The sequence below is a fragment of the Rhopalosiphum maidis genome, chromosome 2 (assembly GCF_003676215.2).
Source record: "Rhopalosiphum maidis isolate BTI-1 chromosome 2, ASM367621v3, whole genome shotgun sequence".
NCBI lineage: Eukaryota > Metazoa > Arthropoda > Insecta > Hemiptera > Aphididae > Rhopalosiphum > Rhopalosiphum maidis.
In genome coordinates, this window is record NC_040878.1 from 16945257 (window position 1) to 16964361 (window position 19105).

The window sequence follows — 19105 nt, forward strand, 5'->3', positions numbered from 1 at the left end:
TTATAGGTAGCCACTAGCCAGGTAGGACAACAGGTACGGGATGATTTAGAGAAAATTATGAAATGATAATAAGTTATAAATATCATAATATCTATTACAATAAAATAACTATTAACGAAATGTAAAAACCCACAAGGTCAAAAATCATTATTAAACAGAAGTGTAAGTAGCAATACTCCCAGGTAGTATGACTACCATATACCACAGAATAAATATTCTGTATAGGTAATATAATATAATACTATAACTAATAACTATATACTTAGTTGAAATAACAAATTATATTGTGTAAACTAAATTATATATTATCGAGATACATAACTCTAAGGCCCGTCGATTTATTAAGACTTGACAGTAATATTTTTTTTTTGTTTATTTATTTAATTTGTCATTATCGATTCTTGCCCAATCTTGGTATTCAAAAATCCATGTTCCATGATCACTGGACAGTGGACACTGATCGTTTCGTTATCGTTCTACTTGTAAACATTTTACAGGTAAATATTTTTAATAATCTCAACGAATAATCCTATTTTAAAGTATAAATAATAACTAATCACCATCATTAAATAAATTATACGCTGATCGCGAACACCGAACTTGCCTATTCTTACATAACTATAATTGACTGCAGACTACAGTTCAATCATACTACAGTAGTACATACATTTTTACTTTGTCCTAGTAAGAATATATTGAGACAATAGTGCACTAAAAACTGAAAAACCAAATTTACGCTAACATTATTTTGTTGCCTTGATTTTAATAAGATAGCTATTATAATCCATTTTGAGTATTAGTTTTTTCGGCTTATAGACACTGAGCCACCTTGCCTCCTTAATTTTTTATTTTTTTCACTTTGATATTCATTATATTCAAATTAGAAGAAATTATTCGATGTGTATTACTATTTTATCATTTAAAAGTCGCGGCATTGATATTTGAGAATAAGTTGGCAGTACGGCAATTTTTCTATCACAGATTGATAAGAAACATAATTATTATTTGAAAAATAAAAATTATCGAATTACTCGATTTATTCTAATTTCGAATTTGAATATCCATCGACTATCACTGACGAGTTATTCCAGTTCCAGCGTTTAGGCAACGTCTAGGTGTTTTCTATTTATCGGTCAAAATATTATTGGAGTCGAATGTGAAAATTATAATATTAATTCCAAATTTTCGCACTAACTCTTCTATAGTACCTATAATATAATATAACTACTGACAAGGTTTTCTGTTCTAGTGTATTTTAGTATTAACTAGGTATTTATACATATTTTAAGCATATTCCTAATTTTCTTTTAATGTTTTTATTGTTTACTCGGTTTTAGTCTGACAGTGCAAACTTAAAAATGGCAACTCCAAACAACAATAATGCGTCTGATGAAGAAAAAATTGATCCAATGAAGGATGTACGAGCTGGAATAGTACGTGAAGTTGGTAGTCAAGCGATATGGAGTCTATCTTCGTGCAAACCAGGTAAAATAAAAAGTATTCTTAAAATCAATGTAAATATTTAGTCTTGCTTTTCTGGTGTTGTCAATTTAGCAAATAAAAAGTAATAACTTACACTGTAGTCTCTTGTTTTGATCATTAAAATTTAGTATTTGATATTTAGCCCTTCAAAAAAAATGAAGTTACTTATTCTTAAATCGTTTGTACATTTTTGTTGATAATGAGTAATCTCAAAACAACAATTTTATTAGGTGATATGGGTGACCAAGCCATAAGATTGATTCTTTTTCACAGAAAAGATGTATAGTACACTATTACTTTGCCACATAATTCAGACACAATGTTAGGTATTATGGGAAATTCCCATAGTATAAATTGCATGGATTAACCTGAGTGACTCCCATGTGCGGAACAATTTTTTTGTAATAATAGTAATAAGTATAATAATGTAAAAATATCCAGAATCTCAAACCACCACAAATTAAACAATTTCAACTTCTTATTTGAGCGAAGGCGCAAGCACAAATAGCTTGTTGTATGCTGGTATTATTGGGAGAGGTCAGAAAGTAATAAACAGGTCTTCGATTCGTGCCGCATGGAACAAATACAATTCGTCGACGTCAGCAGTCAAAGTGTTAAAAAGTATCTTACGAAAAGTTCATAGATATACACAACTTATATACCTCAAACTTTAATTTAGAATTTATCTACAATTCAACTCCTAAACTATTATTATTTTAATTAAGTTGATGGTATTTTATATTTTGTATAATTATTTATTTTAGGTTTTGGTGTGGACCAGTTAAGAGATGATTGTATGGAAACTTACTGGCAGTCAGATGGCCAACTACCACATTTGGTTAATATTCAATTTAGACGTAAGACAGTTGTACGTGATATATGCATATACATTGACTATAGATTAGATGAAAGTTATACACCTGGTCGTATATCAGTACGTGCTGGTACTAATTTTAATGACTTACAAGAAGTTGAGGTAGTTGAACTGAACGAACCATATGGTTGGGTAAGAATAATGACCAAAGATATCAATGATTCACCATTGAAAACTTATATGTTACAAATCGCTGTTATTACCAATCATCAAAATGGAAGAGATACACATATGAGGCAAATTAAAGTACACTCACCAGTTGAAAAAAGGGATCTTCTCATTGGTAATTTTAGCACTGTAGAAATGAGACAATATACAATTATAAAGTAAATTATTTTGTTTTATTATTTGATTGCTAACATTTATATTATAATTTATTGTATAATATACTATAAAACGATTAAATTACAATGAAAATATTTGTATAGTTACTAAATGCTAAGTTTATATTTGACGTAAAATGTTAACATTTTTATTAAGTTATTGAATTTATTATTATTCTTAAGAGCATACACATTTTTTTTCATTATATCTATCATGACAATTTTTCATAATTTTTTTAAATATTTAAAAAAAACTTTTGTTAATATATTATACCTACCTTCTAATACTGTTTTTTATTATTTAATTAATTCTTATGTAATTTTGTATTATAATTTATGGCAAACCTTTGAGTAATCCAATTCCCTTAGGTCATTGCACTATACCTTTCTAAGATCCACCTTGGAATATGGGTATTTTAAGTTTTAACTATATTCTGCCCAGCAAGAAAACCATCAATTATACATATCAACATATCCTTGTCATCGATACTGATTGTATGATGACAGAATTCGCGCAAGAATACACAGAAATTCTGAACTTTGTCAAGCTACGTTATGTTCTATTATTGGAAAAATTATACGACACATTGAAATGTCTGTTTCATTTGGAAAGTCAGTCGGATAAATTTGGTCTATGGTTATTACTTTAATTGAATAGCTAATCTATCCTTTATTACTAAAATAATAAATATGAATTTTCATCTAACTTTGACTGAAATTAATTTATCATGTTTGTATTTTCTATTTATCATGTCTAAAATGTGATTCTGTTTTACATTCTTTTTCATACCACTAGCAATGAATGTAAATTATTTAGTTCTATGCCATATTATATTGATACACATTTAACGCTAAAACTTTAAGGTAATAATGATTAGATTATTGTATTCTTAAATTTGTTTATTATTAAGTAGTCATTCACTTCTTTATCAATTGTAATTATTATATTGTATTTATTATTATTATTATTATTATTATTATTTATAATATGTTGTATTTGGCTATCTGAGCTCAAACTTGTTATTATTATCACAGAATAACTTATTACTAAGTAAATTATGATGAAGAAAATATTTTCTATTAACAGATACAAGCAGTGGCGTCATTAGTGGGATGCAAGGGTATGCAAATGCATACCATGAACAAAATTATTGTTATTTGTTTTATACTATAATTTCTATAAAATTATCTACATTTACACAAAAAGTGTGTTGAAAAAAATTTGTGGGATGACTTGACCATGCGAATTACTAGTATTACTTTAGATTTTGAATATTGGTTTTGCATCCCATGAAAAAATGTGAAATGACACCCCCTGGATATAAGTTATAACTTAAAAAAAGAAAAATGTTCCCGTATTCACTTCACTATTTTTCCATGAAAAAGTTAACTGTTCATATTAATCTAATACAATTATTTATTTAGGTAGTTGTCGTTGTAAATAATATCATGAACTGTTAGAAGTATTATAACTATCAAAATAATTATTTTCCATAAAATGTAGTTTACTTTGTTTCTTACCATAAAGATTCTGATTCTTCTATCATAAAACTTAAAATAAAATAAATATAACCAAGATCGTTGTAATAATTGTATGTATCTGATAGTTATAAAATACTTATAATTTATTATATGAACAAAAAAAAACTATAAATATGCAATTTTACCAAAATTCATTTAAAATTTGAATTTGTTCAGATTTGCATTCTTTATAAATAAACATAAAACAAGTAACAACTATTTGGTCTTTCATTATAATTATTATCTTGGCGTTTTATATAAATCTTTAAATATATGTTCGATTAAGAAATATTGAATAATTTTTTTTTTTTTTATGTTGGTTTAATATTAATGTAATAGTCAAATAAGTAGTAACACATAAAATATAATTCCTTTACCCAAATCTTATATAATCTCTGGGGTACCAAATGTAATAATATCAAAACCAAATTAAAATATACAAATATTATGAAATAAAATATTTAAAAAAACTTTCTGAGTAGATTACTGTTCACATTTTATTAAATATAAGTGATATTTATGTGTGGTTTGTAAAATATGAATGTTAATATGACGAATACTGAAAATATCTAGTAACAATGTAAAAACCATACAATTAATAATTTCAATAATATTTTTACATTTCAGTTATTTTATAGATTTTTAAATTTCTAAAGTACTTAAGTAACTAAGTAGTTACAGAATTCAGAGATTTTTTTTATAATGCTGGTCTTATTATAAAAATGAGCTTTTTTTTAAAAAACTAATATTTTACTATTTATTTAAATTCTTTCATCAGTTAAATGTAATCCATCTTAAAGTTTAAAAATATTTGTTAGCTGATAGATGGATTATGAATTATAGAGGTACAGTAATTACAATTTATCAATAAACTATCATAACTTTTAATAGTTCAAAAAACAAAACAGAATCCTTTACATAATCAAAATAAAATATCACCAATATTAGGTAAAGAACATTATCACAGAAACATTTAAAACAAAGACAAAACTTTTATACATTAAATTACAATTCCTTTGTCTTATAATCACTTAAAAGTGCACATGTTGTATTCTAGTTCCAACGTGAGTATCAGTCAAACCAGGAATAATAGGAGTAATTATAACATGGAATTTTAATGGAATCCTGTCAGACATAAAGTATGAAACATTAGTATCATTTATGTGGATTAAGTCTTCATTGGTTGTCGGTTGGTTCACTGCATCATACACCATCAAATCATCAATAGTTATCAGATTTTGATTATTATCAAACAACACAACCTTTTGTACAACAGTCACAACATGAATAATTTTATTCTGAACGGCGTATACCAGAATGGCGACACGAACATGACGAGCAACTTTTCCAATATTTTCCGGTCGTAATTTCATTTTAATTGTTGCACGCACAGTTTTGATTATTACTTCTGGTATTTCAATCGGACCACGCCAAGACACCAACATTCCCTTGCCAAAACATATACCTTTCAAGTACATTTCAATTTCCTGTTTTATAAAAAGAATAATTTTAATTTGCAATAATTAATGATTGTAATTTTAATTGTACAGACCCAATTAGATTCTTCATTAAGTTCTCGTTCTCGGTCAAAAAGACTGCTACAGGTTACAATTTCTCGCTTTATAGATTGGTAGTTTTGGATAGCTTTTGTGCGTACTCTAAAAGAATTTCCCCATCGTTCACAAGTGTACAATCTTGGGGTACATTCTAATACATGTTCAGTATCTGACTGTTTTTCTAAAAACAAAAATAAATTAACTAAAATAATATGCTAATAATTAAATTGTAAATAATTTACCCATTTTAATCAAATTGTATTCCATGGCTGCAGCCATTTTATCAACAAAAAAGTCTTTATTCTGTTTGACAACAGGTACCATTAATAATTGGGCCATCTGTCTTGGAAGAATCATTGGATATCTAATATATGACATAACATGTTCTGTTAAGGAACTCATGTAATCTTCAATTATATCTGAATCATTACATTCAAGTAGTTTTTCTGCCGACTGGTAGTTTAACCAAGATGCAACACACCTATAATACATTTATACATTATAATATCTTTAAAGTGTCATCAATGAGTAATACTCATTTACAAAATCAGGAAGGAGGCTAAGCTCCCAATTTTTTTTTAACCTCAACAAAAATTGAAAGAATAAAATATTTTAAAAAATTTACTACATATTTATTTTTAGATAAGTAGTTAGTGCCAGGTAGAAGGTACCTTCGGTTTATTATAAATTTTAGAAAATACTATTAACTATAGAAAACTGGCAATATTATTAACATTAACACCCCACACTTGCACATATTAAGACAACTCCATATTGTCAACGGGGGAACACTTATCAGTTAGTTATCTGTTTAGTATTTAAATATAATATAATGTATAATATTATAAATTTATAATGACAAAAAGTTTGCAGGGTAGAGTACTAGAGTCCCCGAGATTCATATTTAGTCAATAATATTATATTATTGCTCTACCTCTTTTCCTCCAAGGTTTATGAGGCTAATTACACCATTAGTAATATTAAAATTAAATTTAAACAATTACCCAAACAACTGCATTTCATCATGTACCACAAGATCAGACTGTTTCAATAGCCCAACAAGAATATCGCATTGAAATGTATTGAAACATTTTGTACAAGAATCAAGATTCCATTTGATATAATTTCTGCAAGCCTAATTGTTTAATTTATATTAATATTTTTATTTTATATTGGTATTAAACATTATGAATAATTTCTCCAGAGAAGTTATTAATAAAATACAGATTATAAACTCACTTTGAGTAATTTATTCCATGGTGGCTTAATGTCCATACACTCAGTATCTTGCCAAATTTTACAATAATATAAAGCCTGAAACAAATTTTTGAAAATTATATTTTAATTAAAGTTTGTAAATCATATATAATAAAAGTTGAAACATATTTCAATCATATCATTAAAAATATAAAGTTAAAAGATTAAAAATAAGAACTTAACATACATTAACTAATAAAAAACATTCAAAAAAATACTTTTAAAAATCACAAACCCTAATTCCTATATGTAGATATAAATAGTAAATTATCTCATTTATGTGAAATTGATAAAAATACTTTTCATATATTATGATAAAATCAATAACAAAATAATATTTACATTGATTGTAGTTGGTTGGTTTAATGACAACACATATTGAAACCAAGTTACTAATTGACCCTGGTCAGCAGCATCAGCTATATGTTCACACATATATTCAACACATAGTGTTGTAAGATCCTAAAATAGGTATATTAAATTAATGAAATTTTTTTTACATAACTGATCTATTATTTGTACAGTATACCTTGACATTATACTTATCAGCCAACACTAGCATTGGCATAATATTAGATTGTTCGAGCGTTATTACACCTGTATAAAAATATTGGAGAAAAACTGGAAATACTTCGATACACTGAGGCACTTCTTGTAGCTCAATAACTTCTTGATGTGAGTCACTCCATGTTGAGTTCATCAACATGGTCTATCAAGATAATTAAATAAATATATTAAAATCTACAGAATAGTTTAATTGCTTTTTGCATTGAAAATCACCTCAAACACATCACTGGATATACATAACATGAAGCGATGAGCTGGATACGATATTCCACCCACAACGAGGGTAATATCATTTAATAGTTTATTGGCATAGACATGTTGAATTTTTTTCAATAGAGCATTTGAATTATCATTCTAAATTTGAATATATATTTATTTTTTTTAAATCACAATAAACCGACAATTTAGAATTTTGATATTGGTAACTTACAACATTAGGCATTGCATATGAATGATCCATTTCACATTCAGCAGACATTCTTCGTCGCTTCATTCCCAATCAATAAAATTATTAAATGCGTTTGTAGGAATAAGAATTTTTTTTAAATTAAATAATCATATTTGTTATTTAAGTAAATAAATCATTCATAATAATTAATAAAGTAAAATTTTGATAGTAAAAAACTAAAATTCCATTTTTTTGATTTGTCTAAATTCAATAATTTACCATAGAAAATTAGAAAACAATATCTAATATCTATGATTATTACAAATTAACAAATTTCTTATCAAGTCCGAGATAACATAATCAATAGAAAAACAATAAACCTCGTGGAGTCGTGCTCACTGCCACTGATTTAAACTTGAAATTTTACTGAATCACATTGAATTGTGAAAAAAATCCAAACAATATTTTTGAAATACTATTAATGATTATGCCTAATAGGAAATGACTTATTTTATTATTTTCACTTTCTAATTATTTTGCAAATAATTTAATATTATATTCGTTTAAAAAAAAAGAAAACGAAATTAAATATAATATAATATGATGTTCACGCATTACATGCGTGCGAATAACGAAAATGCCAATCATATTTTAGGTATTTAAACACATATTATATAACAATTTACTTCTAGCGTATAGCATATACTTAATGATTATCATATACATTTTTAATTTTAATTTTAATCGAAACCAACGTGAAAAATAATAATAACACAAGTCTGCCAAGTGGGTGTTCTGCATAATACATGAATACCTACCTATGTCACAAACTTATAAGCATGAGTATCAAATAACCATATAGTAGTGACGAAAACAAAATTATGAATATGACTTTGAATATAAAATATTAGCAGCATTTGGATACATTGAAGTGTGTAGAAAACTACTTAAGCGATTGGTGTTTCAACATACATACATAATGGCATAATGCTTAAAACTGGTTATAATCTGTACATGACCAAATTGATGATTTCGATACATCGAGATTTCAAATTTATTGAAAGCTCCAGCCCTAGTCTCTATTAAAATAAATCGTAAAAAAAAAATTTTAAATTTTAAATGGAGTGATTAATTTTACTGTTTTTTATACATTTTTATTTTTGTCTGAGGACACCTTTTGGCGCGGTAAAAAAAATGCTTAGATATTCAACATTAGGTTTCTGAAGGAAAAAACTTAAGGATATCAAATTTATCAGTCATTTTTAAAATAATCAGGTCAAAAATAAAAGATTTTTATAAGTTGTTATTACTCAAATTGAAAAAAATATTGAAGGTACAATTTTATCACTATTTGTATTGTGAATATTAAATTTATTGAAATCACATATTTGCACGATTTGCTATAGCAAAAAACTTATAACATTTTTAATTTCAATGTATAATATTTAGGGTTAATTATTGGAATATTGGAAATATTAAAATATAAGTATAATACATTAAATATATTTAGATAGTCTAAACAATGAATCAATTTAATATTGAAACGATAAATAAATACAATGAATTAACACAGTCATTATAATTAGCGTGCTCAGAGGGGAGAGGTTAAGGGTTATATCCCCCTTCATTGACTTTTTTTTTTTGCTGACTCAGAAAATAAATTATTAAAATTGCATTTATCATTTATGCATGATAATGCAATTTTTTACAATTTCCCACGGTTTTTGGATTTTTTTTTAAATTCTGTGTGTTTTAATGAACAAAATACTTAACTAAACTAAATGTATTGGTATATAAATAGATTATTGTACTATAATAATTAATTTAATATATAAAATTTCAATACATATGTAATTTAGGTATTTCGTTAATTTTTAGGAAAAAAAGCTTTCCTAAACGTACCTACTATCGAGAATAAATAAATACAAAATAGAAATTCCGGAGCCGGGTATACCTTTACCTACCAAACCTATTATTACATGGTTGGGAAGATAGTTAAATGCTGCACTTTTCTATACAATTAATTTTGAAAATTTTTTAATCGTGATTAAAAACAATGTTAATCCCTATCAGTGTGGAGAAAAGAAACAGCTCATAAAAAATAATGCAGTCAAATGTGGTTTATAGCATTCATAAAATTACATTTATCTGAGTTATTCATAAATTTATATTATAAATTTTGATATTTTAACAAATATTTCCGGTACAAATGGAAAAAAAATAAAAGATATAAACTATTAAATCTTACTATGAAGACTCAAGACATGAAGTTATATCAAGTAAAACAGATGTTCATTTAGATATAACGCCTAAATGCTTGAATATGAACATGCACCATTGAGCACATTGAATATTAAACATTCACCAAAAACTAGTGCAGAAGTATAATGTATTTTTTCTTTATACAAACATATTTTAAGTGATAAAATATTTAATTTTTGTTTTTGTTTTTAGTGCAATTAAATTCGGTCTATATTAAATCCCATCAAAAATTCCTGGGCACGTCACTGTGACAAACCATCATAGTGGTCTACTCAGTGGCGCAACTAGACGTTTGGGGGCCCTAAAGTCAAGTATAAAATGGGGTCTCCTACCCAAAAATGTAAATAGCCTTAAACAATCCAAGATACACCCACCACTTCCTCCCCTCCTTATTCCCATAAGATAATTAAAACTATTGATTAGATAATAATTTCATAAAATTAAAAATTATTCTAAAAGCTAAGTTTTTTTTAAATATAAATTTATAAGTTAAATTCAGTATTAATATTTGTAGAGCTCTCTGTAAAAAATTATCTACAAAATGCTCTACATAATATTGAGAAAAAAAAATAGTAGACAAAATCAACTCTTGACAGTTAATATCTAGTACATATTATAATCTAATGCAATTATTCAGATGTGCAAGTATAAAATATACATACTTTAATATTTATATAAACATTTAAGCATACTATATAGTATGTTTTTTATATACCTATCATCTTTACTTATAGTTCAATAAATGGTATACATTTAGTAATAAATACAATTATTGTTCTTTATAAAAAGGCTTGGATACTTTTTATTGATAGTCACCTTGACTAACGTATAATTTATCTTAACTTTTAGAAAATAACTAATATCACAAAATAAATAACAATTAACACATTATCCAGTTTTGTCAAATAAAAAATGATGAGTTATAGCATTGATTATAAATACTAGTGTTTATAATCCATGGTTATAGGTATCTAATTTAATTATTAATTATTTTATGCAACTTAACTATTTTATGACTCTTAAAAATGTTGTAAACAGATACAATTAAAAAATTGAAGATATGCTTATAAACATAAAATATTTAGCGCATTAAAATATCATTTTTTTTTGAAAATGTATACAAAACAAAATATACATAAGAAAAATATATTATTTAATTAATAAATGTAAATTTATCTTTATAGATTATTAAATTATTTAATCTGGATTGAAAATACTATAAAATAAAAAACTTAAATAGTAACTGTCGCTACGATAACACTCCCCCTCTCATTGGCTTTGGCTGTTGAGTTGCAATAACAAATTTCTATAAATAGGAAGATAAATGGATACTTAAACACTTTTCTTGGCCCTCATTTATTATTTAGTCATGATAATGATTTTATAATATTATATATTATTAAAGCAATATGTATATGTTTATATTAAAATATAGGGAAAAAAAAATTTTTATTCTTAGGTCATAAGAACACTTGCATTATTAGGGGGCCTCGAAGTTTCCTTTAGCTAACTTACCCGCTAGTAACGCCACTGGGTCTACTCAATCCCAGATACATTTAACACCTACTATTCAAAACAGGAACTATTAGTACTTTCTCAGTCTTCAATAGTGGTTAAGATACGAACGGGTACTTTGTCCTTGCGAGCAGTTCTTCCCGTCGGTAAATAACATACTATATAAGTATATAACTCATAAGAAATATTCATAATTTACAATGTATATTGTAAATTCTATCTACAAGCTCAAATTTAGAGCGACCAGCCAACATTTTATCAGTAACTTACAAGTTTAATTTAGATTTGATTCTACATGAAAATAAACTACTAAAAATAATGTAGATAAAATATAATTTTATTTATGAAAATATCAATAAATTTAAAATTAATTTTGAATTTAAAACAAATATTTCCCTAGTGTTTTCTTCGATATGAACATCCTGAAAAAATAATAAAAAGGTATATTAATCAACAATAATTTTTATATGGAAGAATTTCATTATTCAGCACAATAACACGTTATTTGTTTTCTCTCTCTAAATCATACAAATTTATGTTTAGCAAAATCAATTTTGTGCTTTCATGTTTTAATATTTAAGTGAATTAACTTGTTGTTAAACATAAAAATAGGAATATTATCTGTGTTTGTACATTAAATTATTACAATCAAGGACGTACATGGGGGGGGGGGTGTTTTGGGTGTTCAAACACTCCCCGAAATACTTGGGTTTTTGCATGGTTATTTACTTATTCAATTTTAATATTAATTTTATTATATTAGTGTTTGTATTTAAAAAAAGTATTTTAAGTATACCTAATTTTTATAAAATTTTTTTTATGTATATTTATTAAAAAAAATTCTACTTTTCAATAACTGACTTTCAAAAACATACCTCAAAACTTTTTTCTGCGTACGTTCCTGATTGCAATATTTTAATTTGTATGCAAGTTCTGAGGATGTACTATGTATAATATAACACTTTAAATTTATATAACGCAAAAAAGAATTGAAATATTAAAAAAGCCAACAAACAACAGATAAATAAAAGTATAAAACACTTTCTAAAGTTTAAGTATCAGAGAGAAAACAAATATTGTGCTAACATTTTCTTAAAAATAATAGTAACTAACAAATTATGAATTATTATTTTTCATTTCTATTTTTGAAAAAAAAACATATTAAATAATAAATTTATATTATATTTAATATTAAATTAAATAATTACCATCAGACAATTTTCCTTTGCCTCCAGTTGGTCTGCAAAGTACTATTAGACAACCGTCACATTTCACGTTCTCTTGAACATGGCTAAAAACTGTTTTAATTTTGTAGCAACCTGAAATTTAATTATAAAAATATAAAAAGTTTTCAAAATTCAATATCAATTAAATTAAATTGTATTACCTGGACATTTGATATCCATAAAATATGAATTAGGACGAGGTACAAGTCGCTTCAATTTGTGGCTACGTAAATCTTCTGTAGCAGATGGATGAAGTATACTTTTTGCTAACTAAATAAATCATTTTTATCACAATCTTTTTAGATAAAATTTTATCTTAGAATGTGAATTCATTAAAAAGTTAACACCCTAATACAAAATAGGTACACTGTTAACCTATCATAGGTAATGTTAACAATTGTTTAATTATAAATACATTGATGAACTAATTGAAATAATTACATAAATATCCTAAGCTTTAAATATATCAAAAACAATAAATTAAGATTTTGTTTTAAAAAATTTGACAAGGAAATAGATATTTAATTAGTTAAAGTTAATTAGTTCAAAACCCTTAATATGGTGATAAAAAAATATTTTTTACACTTCTTATAGTTAATAAATATTTTTTTATACAAAAATTTACTAATACATTAAGACATTAAACTATAAATTATTTCTTATTCTTTTTCAAATGAAAGGGACCAATTTTTAATACTAAATTCTTTGTCAAGAACACCTATCAAAGATATTGAGTAAGTGATTTATAAAGAAGAAAAAAATATTAAAATAATTTCTTAAGTGTTCACTTTATCTATGATCGAGAAACTATGTTAAAATTATAAGTAGAGTAATAAATAAATAGGCATTATTAAACTGTATATATGATGAATTTGATCTAATTGTTAGCATTGGTAGTAAGCAATCGCAGACAGGTGTGGAAACTGTTTATATTGAAATACTTTCCCTAAAATATATAAACCAAAATTAAGAGTTAGTGATTTACCAAGGGAAGTAATCACAACCTTCTAATTAGTGAAAAGTATTGAAAATTGTCTGTTAAGTTATAAATATACACCCTTTATATTCCACCCCACACTTTTACATCCAAGTCCGTAAATGGCAGTAACACGATAAGTCGTTAATAATGTTTTAAGTATTAGCAGTAGGTACTGTAGTAATTCAATACCGTTATTGTAATTATTTATCTCGAACTGAATGTTACCAAACATTAACAAGTGTTATTGTTAAATAAATTCGATCTCAGTATTTAAATATATAGGTACACAATATATAAATTAAATTGAATGAGGATTAACAACGAAATACGATAACCTTAAAATAGTTTGAACTTTATACTTCAATATACTTACAGGCATTTTAAATCAACACATATATATTTTCGTTAGTCAAGAATCGCCAAACTTTCACTTTTCACAAAAATTCACAGCTATGGAATGGTAGCCGGTAAAACGGGATAAATAGTGACAAATTCCTAACTTCTTTACAACGTATAAATTCTATTGACAAACCGCCAGAGGATAATGTGCGTAAACTGAGCTTTACTACTTCAGTCTTCGTAATAGGTATGTAATTTGTATATTGTTGCACATTCACTATCAATTATCACTATTCATTATATCTAAAAGGTGGTAAATGTTTTGCACTAAACGTAAATCTTATCAATAAAAGTTGATACATTTATATATATATAACATTATGTATTTCATTTTAGACTCCCGTGTGTATGAAGTACGAAACGTTTTTGGCTATTTCACATGAACGTCGTGTCATAACCTCAAACATCGTTGATAATATATTTATTTCATTTAATTTTCGTGAGATAAATGTCGATCAAGTATAAAATGTTATTAAAATGATTCTGTAAAGCGATTTGACAAATTCTAAAAAATATTGACGCTATAAATTGTTCATTTTCAATTTTAATAATTTACATTTCCCGAAATTATTGTCAAAAACCATAATGGTAACGTTAGGTTAGAACTTAAGCTCCACCCACTTATACCGTGGTCAGACATAACCTGTATTCATTTCAGTCGTCGAGCAGTTTGTTTACATTCTGCAAGTCGATTGAGCCATTCTTTTTAGTTTTTCCCGTCGTGTTACACTAACGTCAGAGACACAAGATGGGTAAGTAATTTTTATCCGTTTACATCCGCTTTAATATTAGATCTACGCTTTTGGACTACTCGTATTCAATTAATGTTTCGTCGATCGCAATGATTTTTAACGACTTGATTGGGCTCCCGGCGTCTCGCGCACATATCGAAGATATATTATTTGCAGTTGTTATAATACCGTATATCTCGTGCAGCCTAATTATATCAACGTTTTTTGTTTAAGGTATATCCCGTGATACATGGCATAAACGTAGGAAGACCGGAGGTAAGCGCAAGCCCCTCCGCAAGAAGAGGAAGTATGAGTTGGGTCGCCCGGCTGCCAACACGAAGGTATGACATTAATTTACTGTGTAAAATGTAAAATCCGTGTTCTACAAGTATCTGTTCCGTGAACTAGTTAGCTTGCAAATGGTAATTTAAACATGCCATGGTCAGATCTTTCTATTTCATTACACATTTAAGTTGCATTAGTGATGGGTTTAAAAACAGGATGGTTATGGGATTATTTTTTTACCTATAATGTTTTGATATGTTTTTTAACCCCGGTTTGATTTAAATGTTATTGTTATACTTGAAATATTCATAATATATGCTGTATACAATTTATAAATTCTAGCGTAAATGATGAGACATTTTTGTCTGAATTACTATGGAGATATATTTAATATTTTTCACCTCTAACGTTCTGATTTGCTGAATTTATAGTTTTAACTTAGTAAGGGAGTTGGTTTTATTAGTTTTTTGGTATTTAATAATATTATGTATGATTTAAATATCAGAGTTTTATGAAACTTTTATCCGCTTATTATTGAAGATATTAATTTTTTATTTTTCACTTCTCTAACATTGAAATATAGTTTTTAATTCATGTTTGATTTACTTTTATGTTATTGTTGTTATATTTGTAATATACATACTATACTTTTGGTGCTATACAGAAATTATAAATTCTAGCGTTAATGATGAGACATTTTTGTCTGAATTACTATGGAGATATATTTTTATATTTTTCACCTCTAACGTTCTGACTTGCTGAATTTATAATTTTTACTTAATAACTCTAGGTATATTAATTGTTAAGTATATATTATTTTATGTATGATTAAAGACAAATTTTTATGATGAGACTTTTATCCGAATATTATTGAAGATATATTTATTTTATTTTTCACCTCTAACGTTCTGATTTTCTGTCTAAATATTTAAGTATTATTATGAGTTATATAATATTATACAATAGTGCATACATGATGTGATATTTCACTGACCAATGAATGAAGATATTTACTATTTTTCACCTCTAACGTTCTGAAATGCATTCGAATCTCCTAGGATTTTGTTAATTCCAAATTCTATTGAACTATAACTGCAAAGTTTTGTCTATTTATGATGAGATAAGTTTTAATGAAGATTTGATGATTAATTTAATCTATCCGCTTATTAATATCCTGAAATAGACTTAAGTGTTTGTAATAATCACATGATTTTGTTTAATAACAATTTTGAAAATAAAGAATAAATACTTAATTAGTAAAAGGTGGGTGGATTTGCCGTTTAATAAATTATATATTAGAATGATGAACTCGATAAGTTTATTTATATTAACCTATGTTAATTTTTGGTCTTTAAATATCTTTTCTTTGAACTAGTTTTTAAATTTCAATTATATTGAGTGATTTTTGTCCATTTATGATGAGATTAGTATTAATGAAGAATTAATGATTAATTTAATCTATCCGCTTATTAATATCCTGAAATAGACTAGTTTTTTCTTGTTTTTATTATTTTTTTTGTCCAATAATAATATTGAAAAAATAACTTATTTAGCATAAAATCCTATTTATGATGATAAAGTAAACTATGAGATGAAATGATTAGTGAACATATCTGCTTATTAATATCCTGAAATAGGTCTCTTTAAACTAAGAGCAATATATTCTATTATCTACAATTATTTGTATTATATAAATTTTATATATTAGTTTTATTATATCACTTTTAAATATTTTTAGCTTGGAGCTCGTCGTGTACACATTGTTCGTACCCGAGGAGGTAACAAGAAATACAGAGCATTAAGATTGGATCAAGGAAATTTTTCATGGGGTTCTGAAGGTATGATTATGATCAACTTAAAATTTAATTTTGTTATTTTCTTTATTATTTAATTTTAATCACTTTTTATTTAGGTATTTCTGCTAAAACTCGTATCATTGATGTTATCTACAACGCATCAAACAATGAGTTGGTCAGAACCAAAACTTTGGTTAAAAACGCAATTGTAGTCATAGATGCAACACCATTCCGTCAATGGTATGAAGGCCATTACGCGTTGCCTATTGGAAGAAGGAAGACTACAAAATTAGTACGTATTTACTTAAAATTTAATTAAAAATATTATTTAATTTCTTTAATGAATTATTAACCAATAATGCTCATATTTTATTATTGGTTGAAAACCTAAGTTTTTATTGCTCTGTGATGAACCTCCATTATTGATAGGAATTGCCGTCTGATTAACTGATGACCGTGTACTATCTGAGAGCACTGTTGACTTGTCCATAGCTTATTTATATAATAATATATATAGTAATTTATATAATAAAAATATAAACATATTTGAATGATGAGTAATTTATCGGTTCCTGATGTTTTCTTATGAGGACATATTTATTCCGCAGCGCTCTGATATTAAATTTGAAAATAAAATCTGCTATGATGAACCTTACTGATAGGAATTGCCGTCTGATAATTGATGACCGTGTTCTAGCTGACTGCAGAAATATATGAATATGCAAACTAATAAACTTCATTAAAATTGTGTATCTTATATGTGTTTATAAGGATATTTAAATCCAAATGATGAGTAATATTTCGGTTCCTGATAAATTTATGAGGATATAATTTATTCCGCAGCGCTCTGATGTTAAATTTGAAAATAAAATCTGCTATGATGAACCTTTCTGATAGGAATTGCCGTCTGATAATTGATGATCGTGTACTAGCTGAGAGCAGAAATGTGAATATACGAACAAATAAATTACACTACAATCTAGTCATTTATTTGAGTTACTTAGGTCGTTATTAATAAGTTACAAATTATTAGTTTATTTACTGTTATGTTATAAAAATAAATTTTTCAGTCTATTAACAGCTGTATTGTATTTATTATATTATTTATAGACTGAAGCTGAAGATGCAGTATTGAATAAGAAGCGATCATCAAAGGCTGAAGTTAAATACAAGAAAAGGCAACGTTTTGCCAAAGTAGAACCTGCAATCGATGAGCAGTTCCAAACCTCACGTTTATTAGGTATGTACCATCAAGTGACTGATAATGTAAATAAGAAAATGTTATTAAAACGCCATGATGATTTTAAATTTTATAATGGTGATATTGAAATTTTTGATTTTAATCGTTTTGATTAATGTCTATCAATAATATGAACATTTTTTGTCATAGTTACACTGAGCGTTTTTTTTTTAATTGCATATTTAAAGTATTGTACATTAATGTTATGATGACAAATTGTAAGTTTAAGATAGGATAAAATTTTCTATCTTATGATGTTTTCATAGTTACCCTGAACTTAAGATTATGTGCCTTCTTTCATAATATTAAAAGATTATTGTACAACACTGTATTTTTAAATATTCAGCAATATTATGATGTTAAAGAAATCTCGTTAATATGATTTTTATATGAAATGTAAATCATTTTTTTCTGAATATTGCTTTTATATTACAATTGGGTTTTAGGAACTTTGTTTTTAACTCCTTAAACTTATTATATTTATATTTTACCAAAATTTTAATATTTATTTTAGCATGCTTGGGAAGCAGACCTGGTCAATGTGGACGTGCTGATGGTTACATCTTAGAAGGCAAAGAATTGGAATTTTACCACAGGAAGATCAAGGCCAAGAAAGGCAAATAAATAAATGTTATTTTGTAATGATGTTCATGTTCTTCTGACATTATTAAATAACAAATGTTTTTTGACATAAGTTTTGTTTT

General features: G+C 26.2%; 4 protein-coding genes and 1 non-coding gene across 5 annotated transcripts; 3 read left to right on the top strand and 2 right to left on the bottom strand.

Annotated features, from left to right (window-relative positions):
* Positions 1–1007: 1007 nt before the first annotated feature.
* On the top strand, positions 1008–2900 carry LOC113553154 (anaphase-promoting complex subunit 10). The gene is made up of 3 exons (XM_026956330.1): positions 1008–1269; positions 1338–1485; positions 2247–2900. The coding sequence occupies exons 2-3, from the start codon at positions 1359–1361 to the stop codon at positions 2684–2686; spliced, it is 567 nt and encodes a 188-aa protein (XP_026812131.1). The 5' UTR covers positions 1008–1269; positions 1338–1358; the 3' UTR covers positions 2687–2900.
* Positions 2901–5060: 2160 nt separating this feature from the next.
* LOC113553614 (BTB/POZ domain-containing protein 17) lies at positions 5061–8198 on the bottom strand. The gene is made up of 9 exons (XM_026957021.1): positions 8011–8198; positions 7794–7934; positions 7543–7722; positions 7356–7475; positions 6996–7070; positions 6761–6891; positions 5999–6237; positions 5753–5937; positions 5061–5687 (listed from the first exon to the last, which is right to left on the bottom strand). Exons 1-9 carry the CDS (start codon positions 8071–8073, stop codon positions 5232–5234), a joined length of 1590 nt encoding a protein of 529 aa, XP_026812822.1. The 5' UTR covers positions 8074–8198; the 3' UTR covers positions 5061–5231.
* A 3863-nt stretch (positions 8199–12061) lies between these two features.
* On the bottom strand, positions 12062–14603 carry LOC113554533 (40S ribosomal protein S27-like). The gene is made up of 4 exons (XM_026958417.1): positions 14324–14603; positions 13133–13241; positions 12954–13064; positions 12062–12167 (listed from the first exon to the last, which is right to left on the bottom strand). The coding sequence occupies exons 1-4, from the start codon at positions 14327–14329 to the stop codon at positions 12142–12144; spliced, it is 252 nt and encodes an 83-aa protein (XP_026814218.1). The 5' UTR covers positions 14330–14603; the 3' UTR covers positions 12062–12141.
* Positions 14604–14943: 340 nt separating this feature from the next.
* On the top strand, positions 14944–19095 carry LOC113554532 (40S ribosomal protein S8). The gene is made up of 6 exons (XM_026958415.1): positions 14944–15101; positions 15315–15421; positions 17104–17203; positions 17278–17453; positions 18272–18401; positions 18916–19095. The coding sequence occupies exons 1-6, from the start codon at positions 15098–15100 to the stop codon at positions 19023–19025; spliced, it is 627 nt and encodes a 208-aa protein (XP_026814216.1). The 5' UTR covers positions 14944–15097; the 3' UTR covers positions 19026–19095.
* Positions 17800–17864, top strand: LOC113555350. Its single transcript, XR_003405374.1, has one exon. It is a non-coding gene; the product is annotated as a small nucleolar RNA SNORD49 (small nucleolar RNA).
* Positions 19096–19105: the final 10 nt, after the last annotated feature.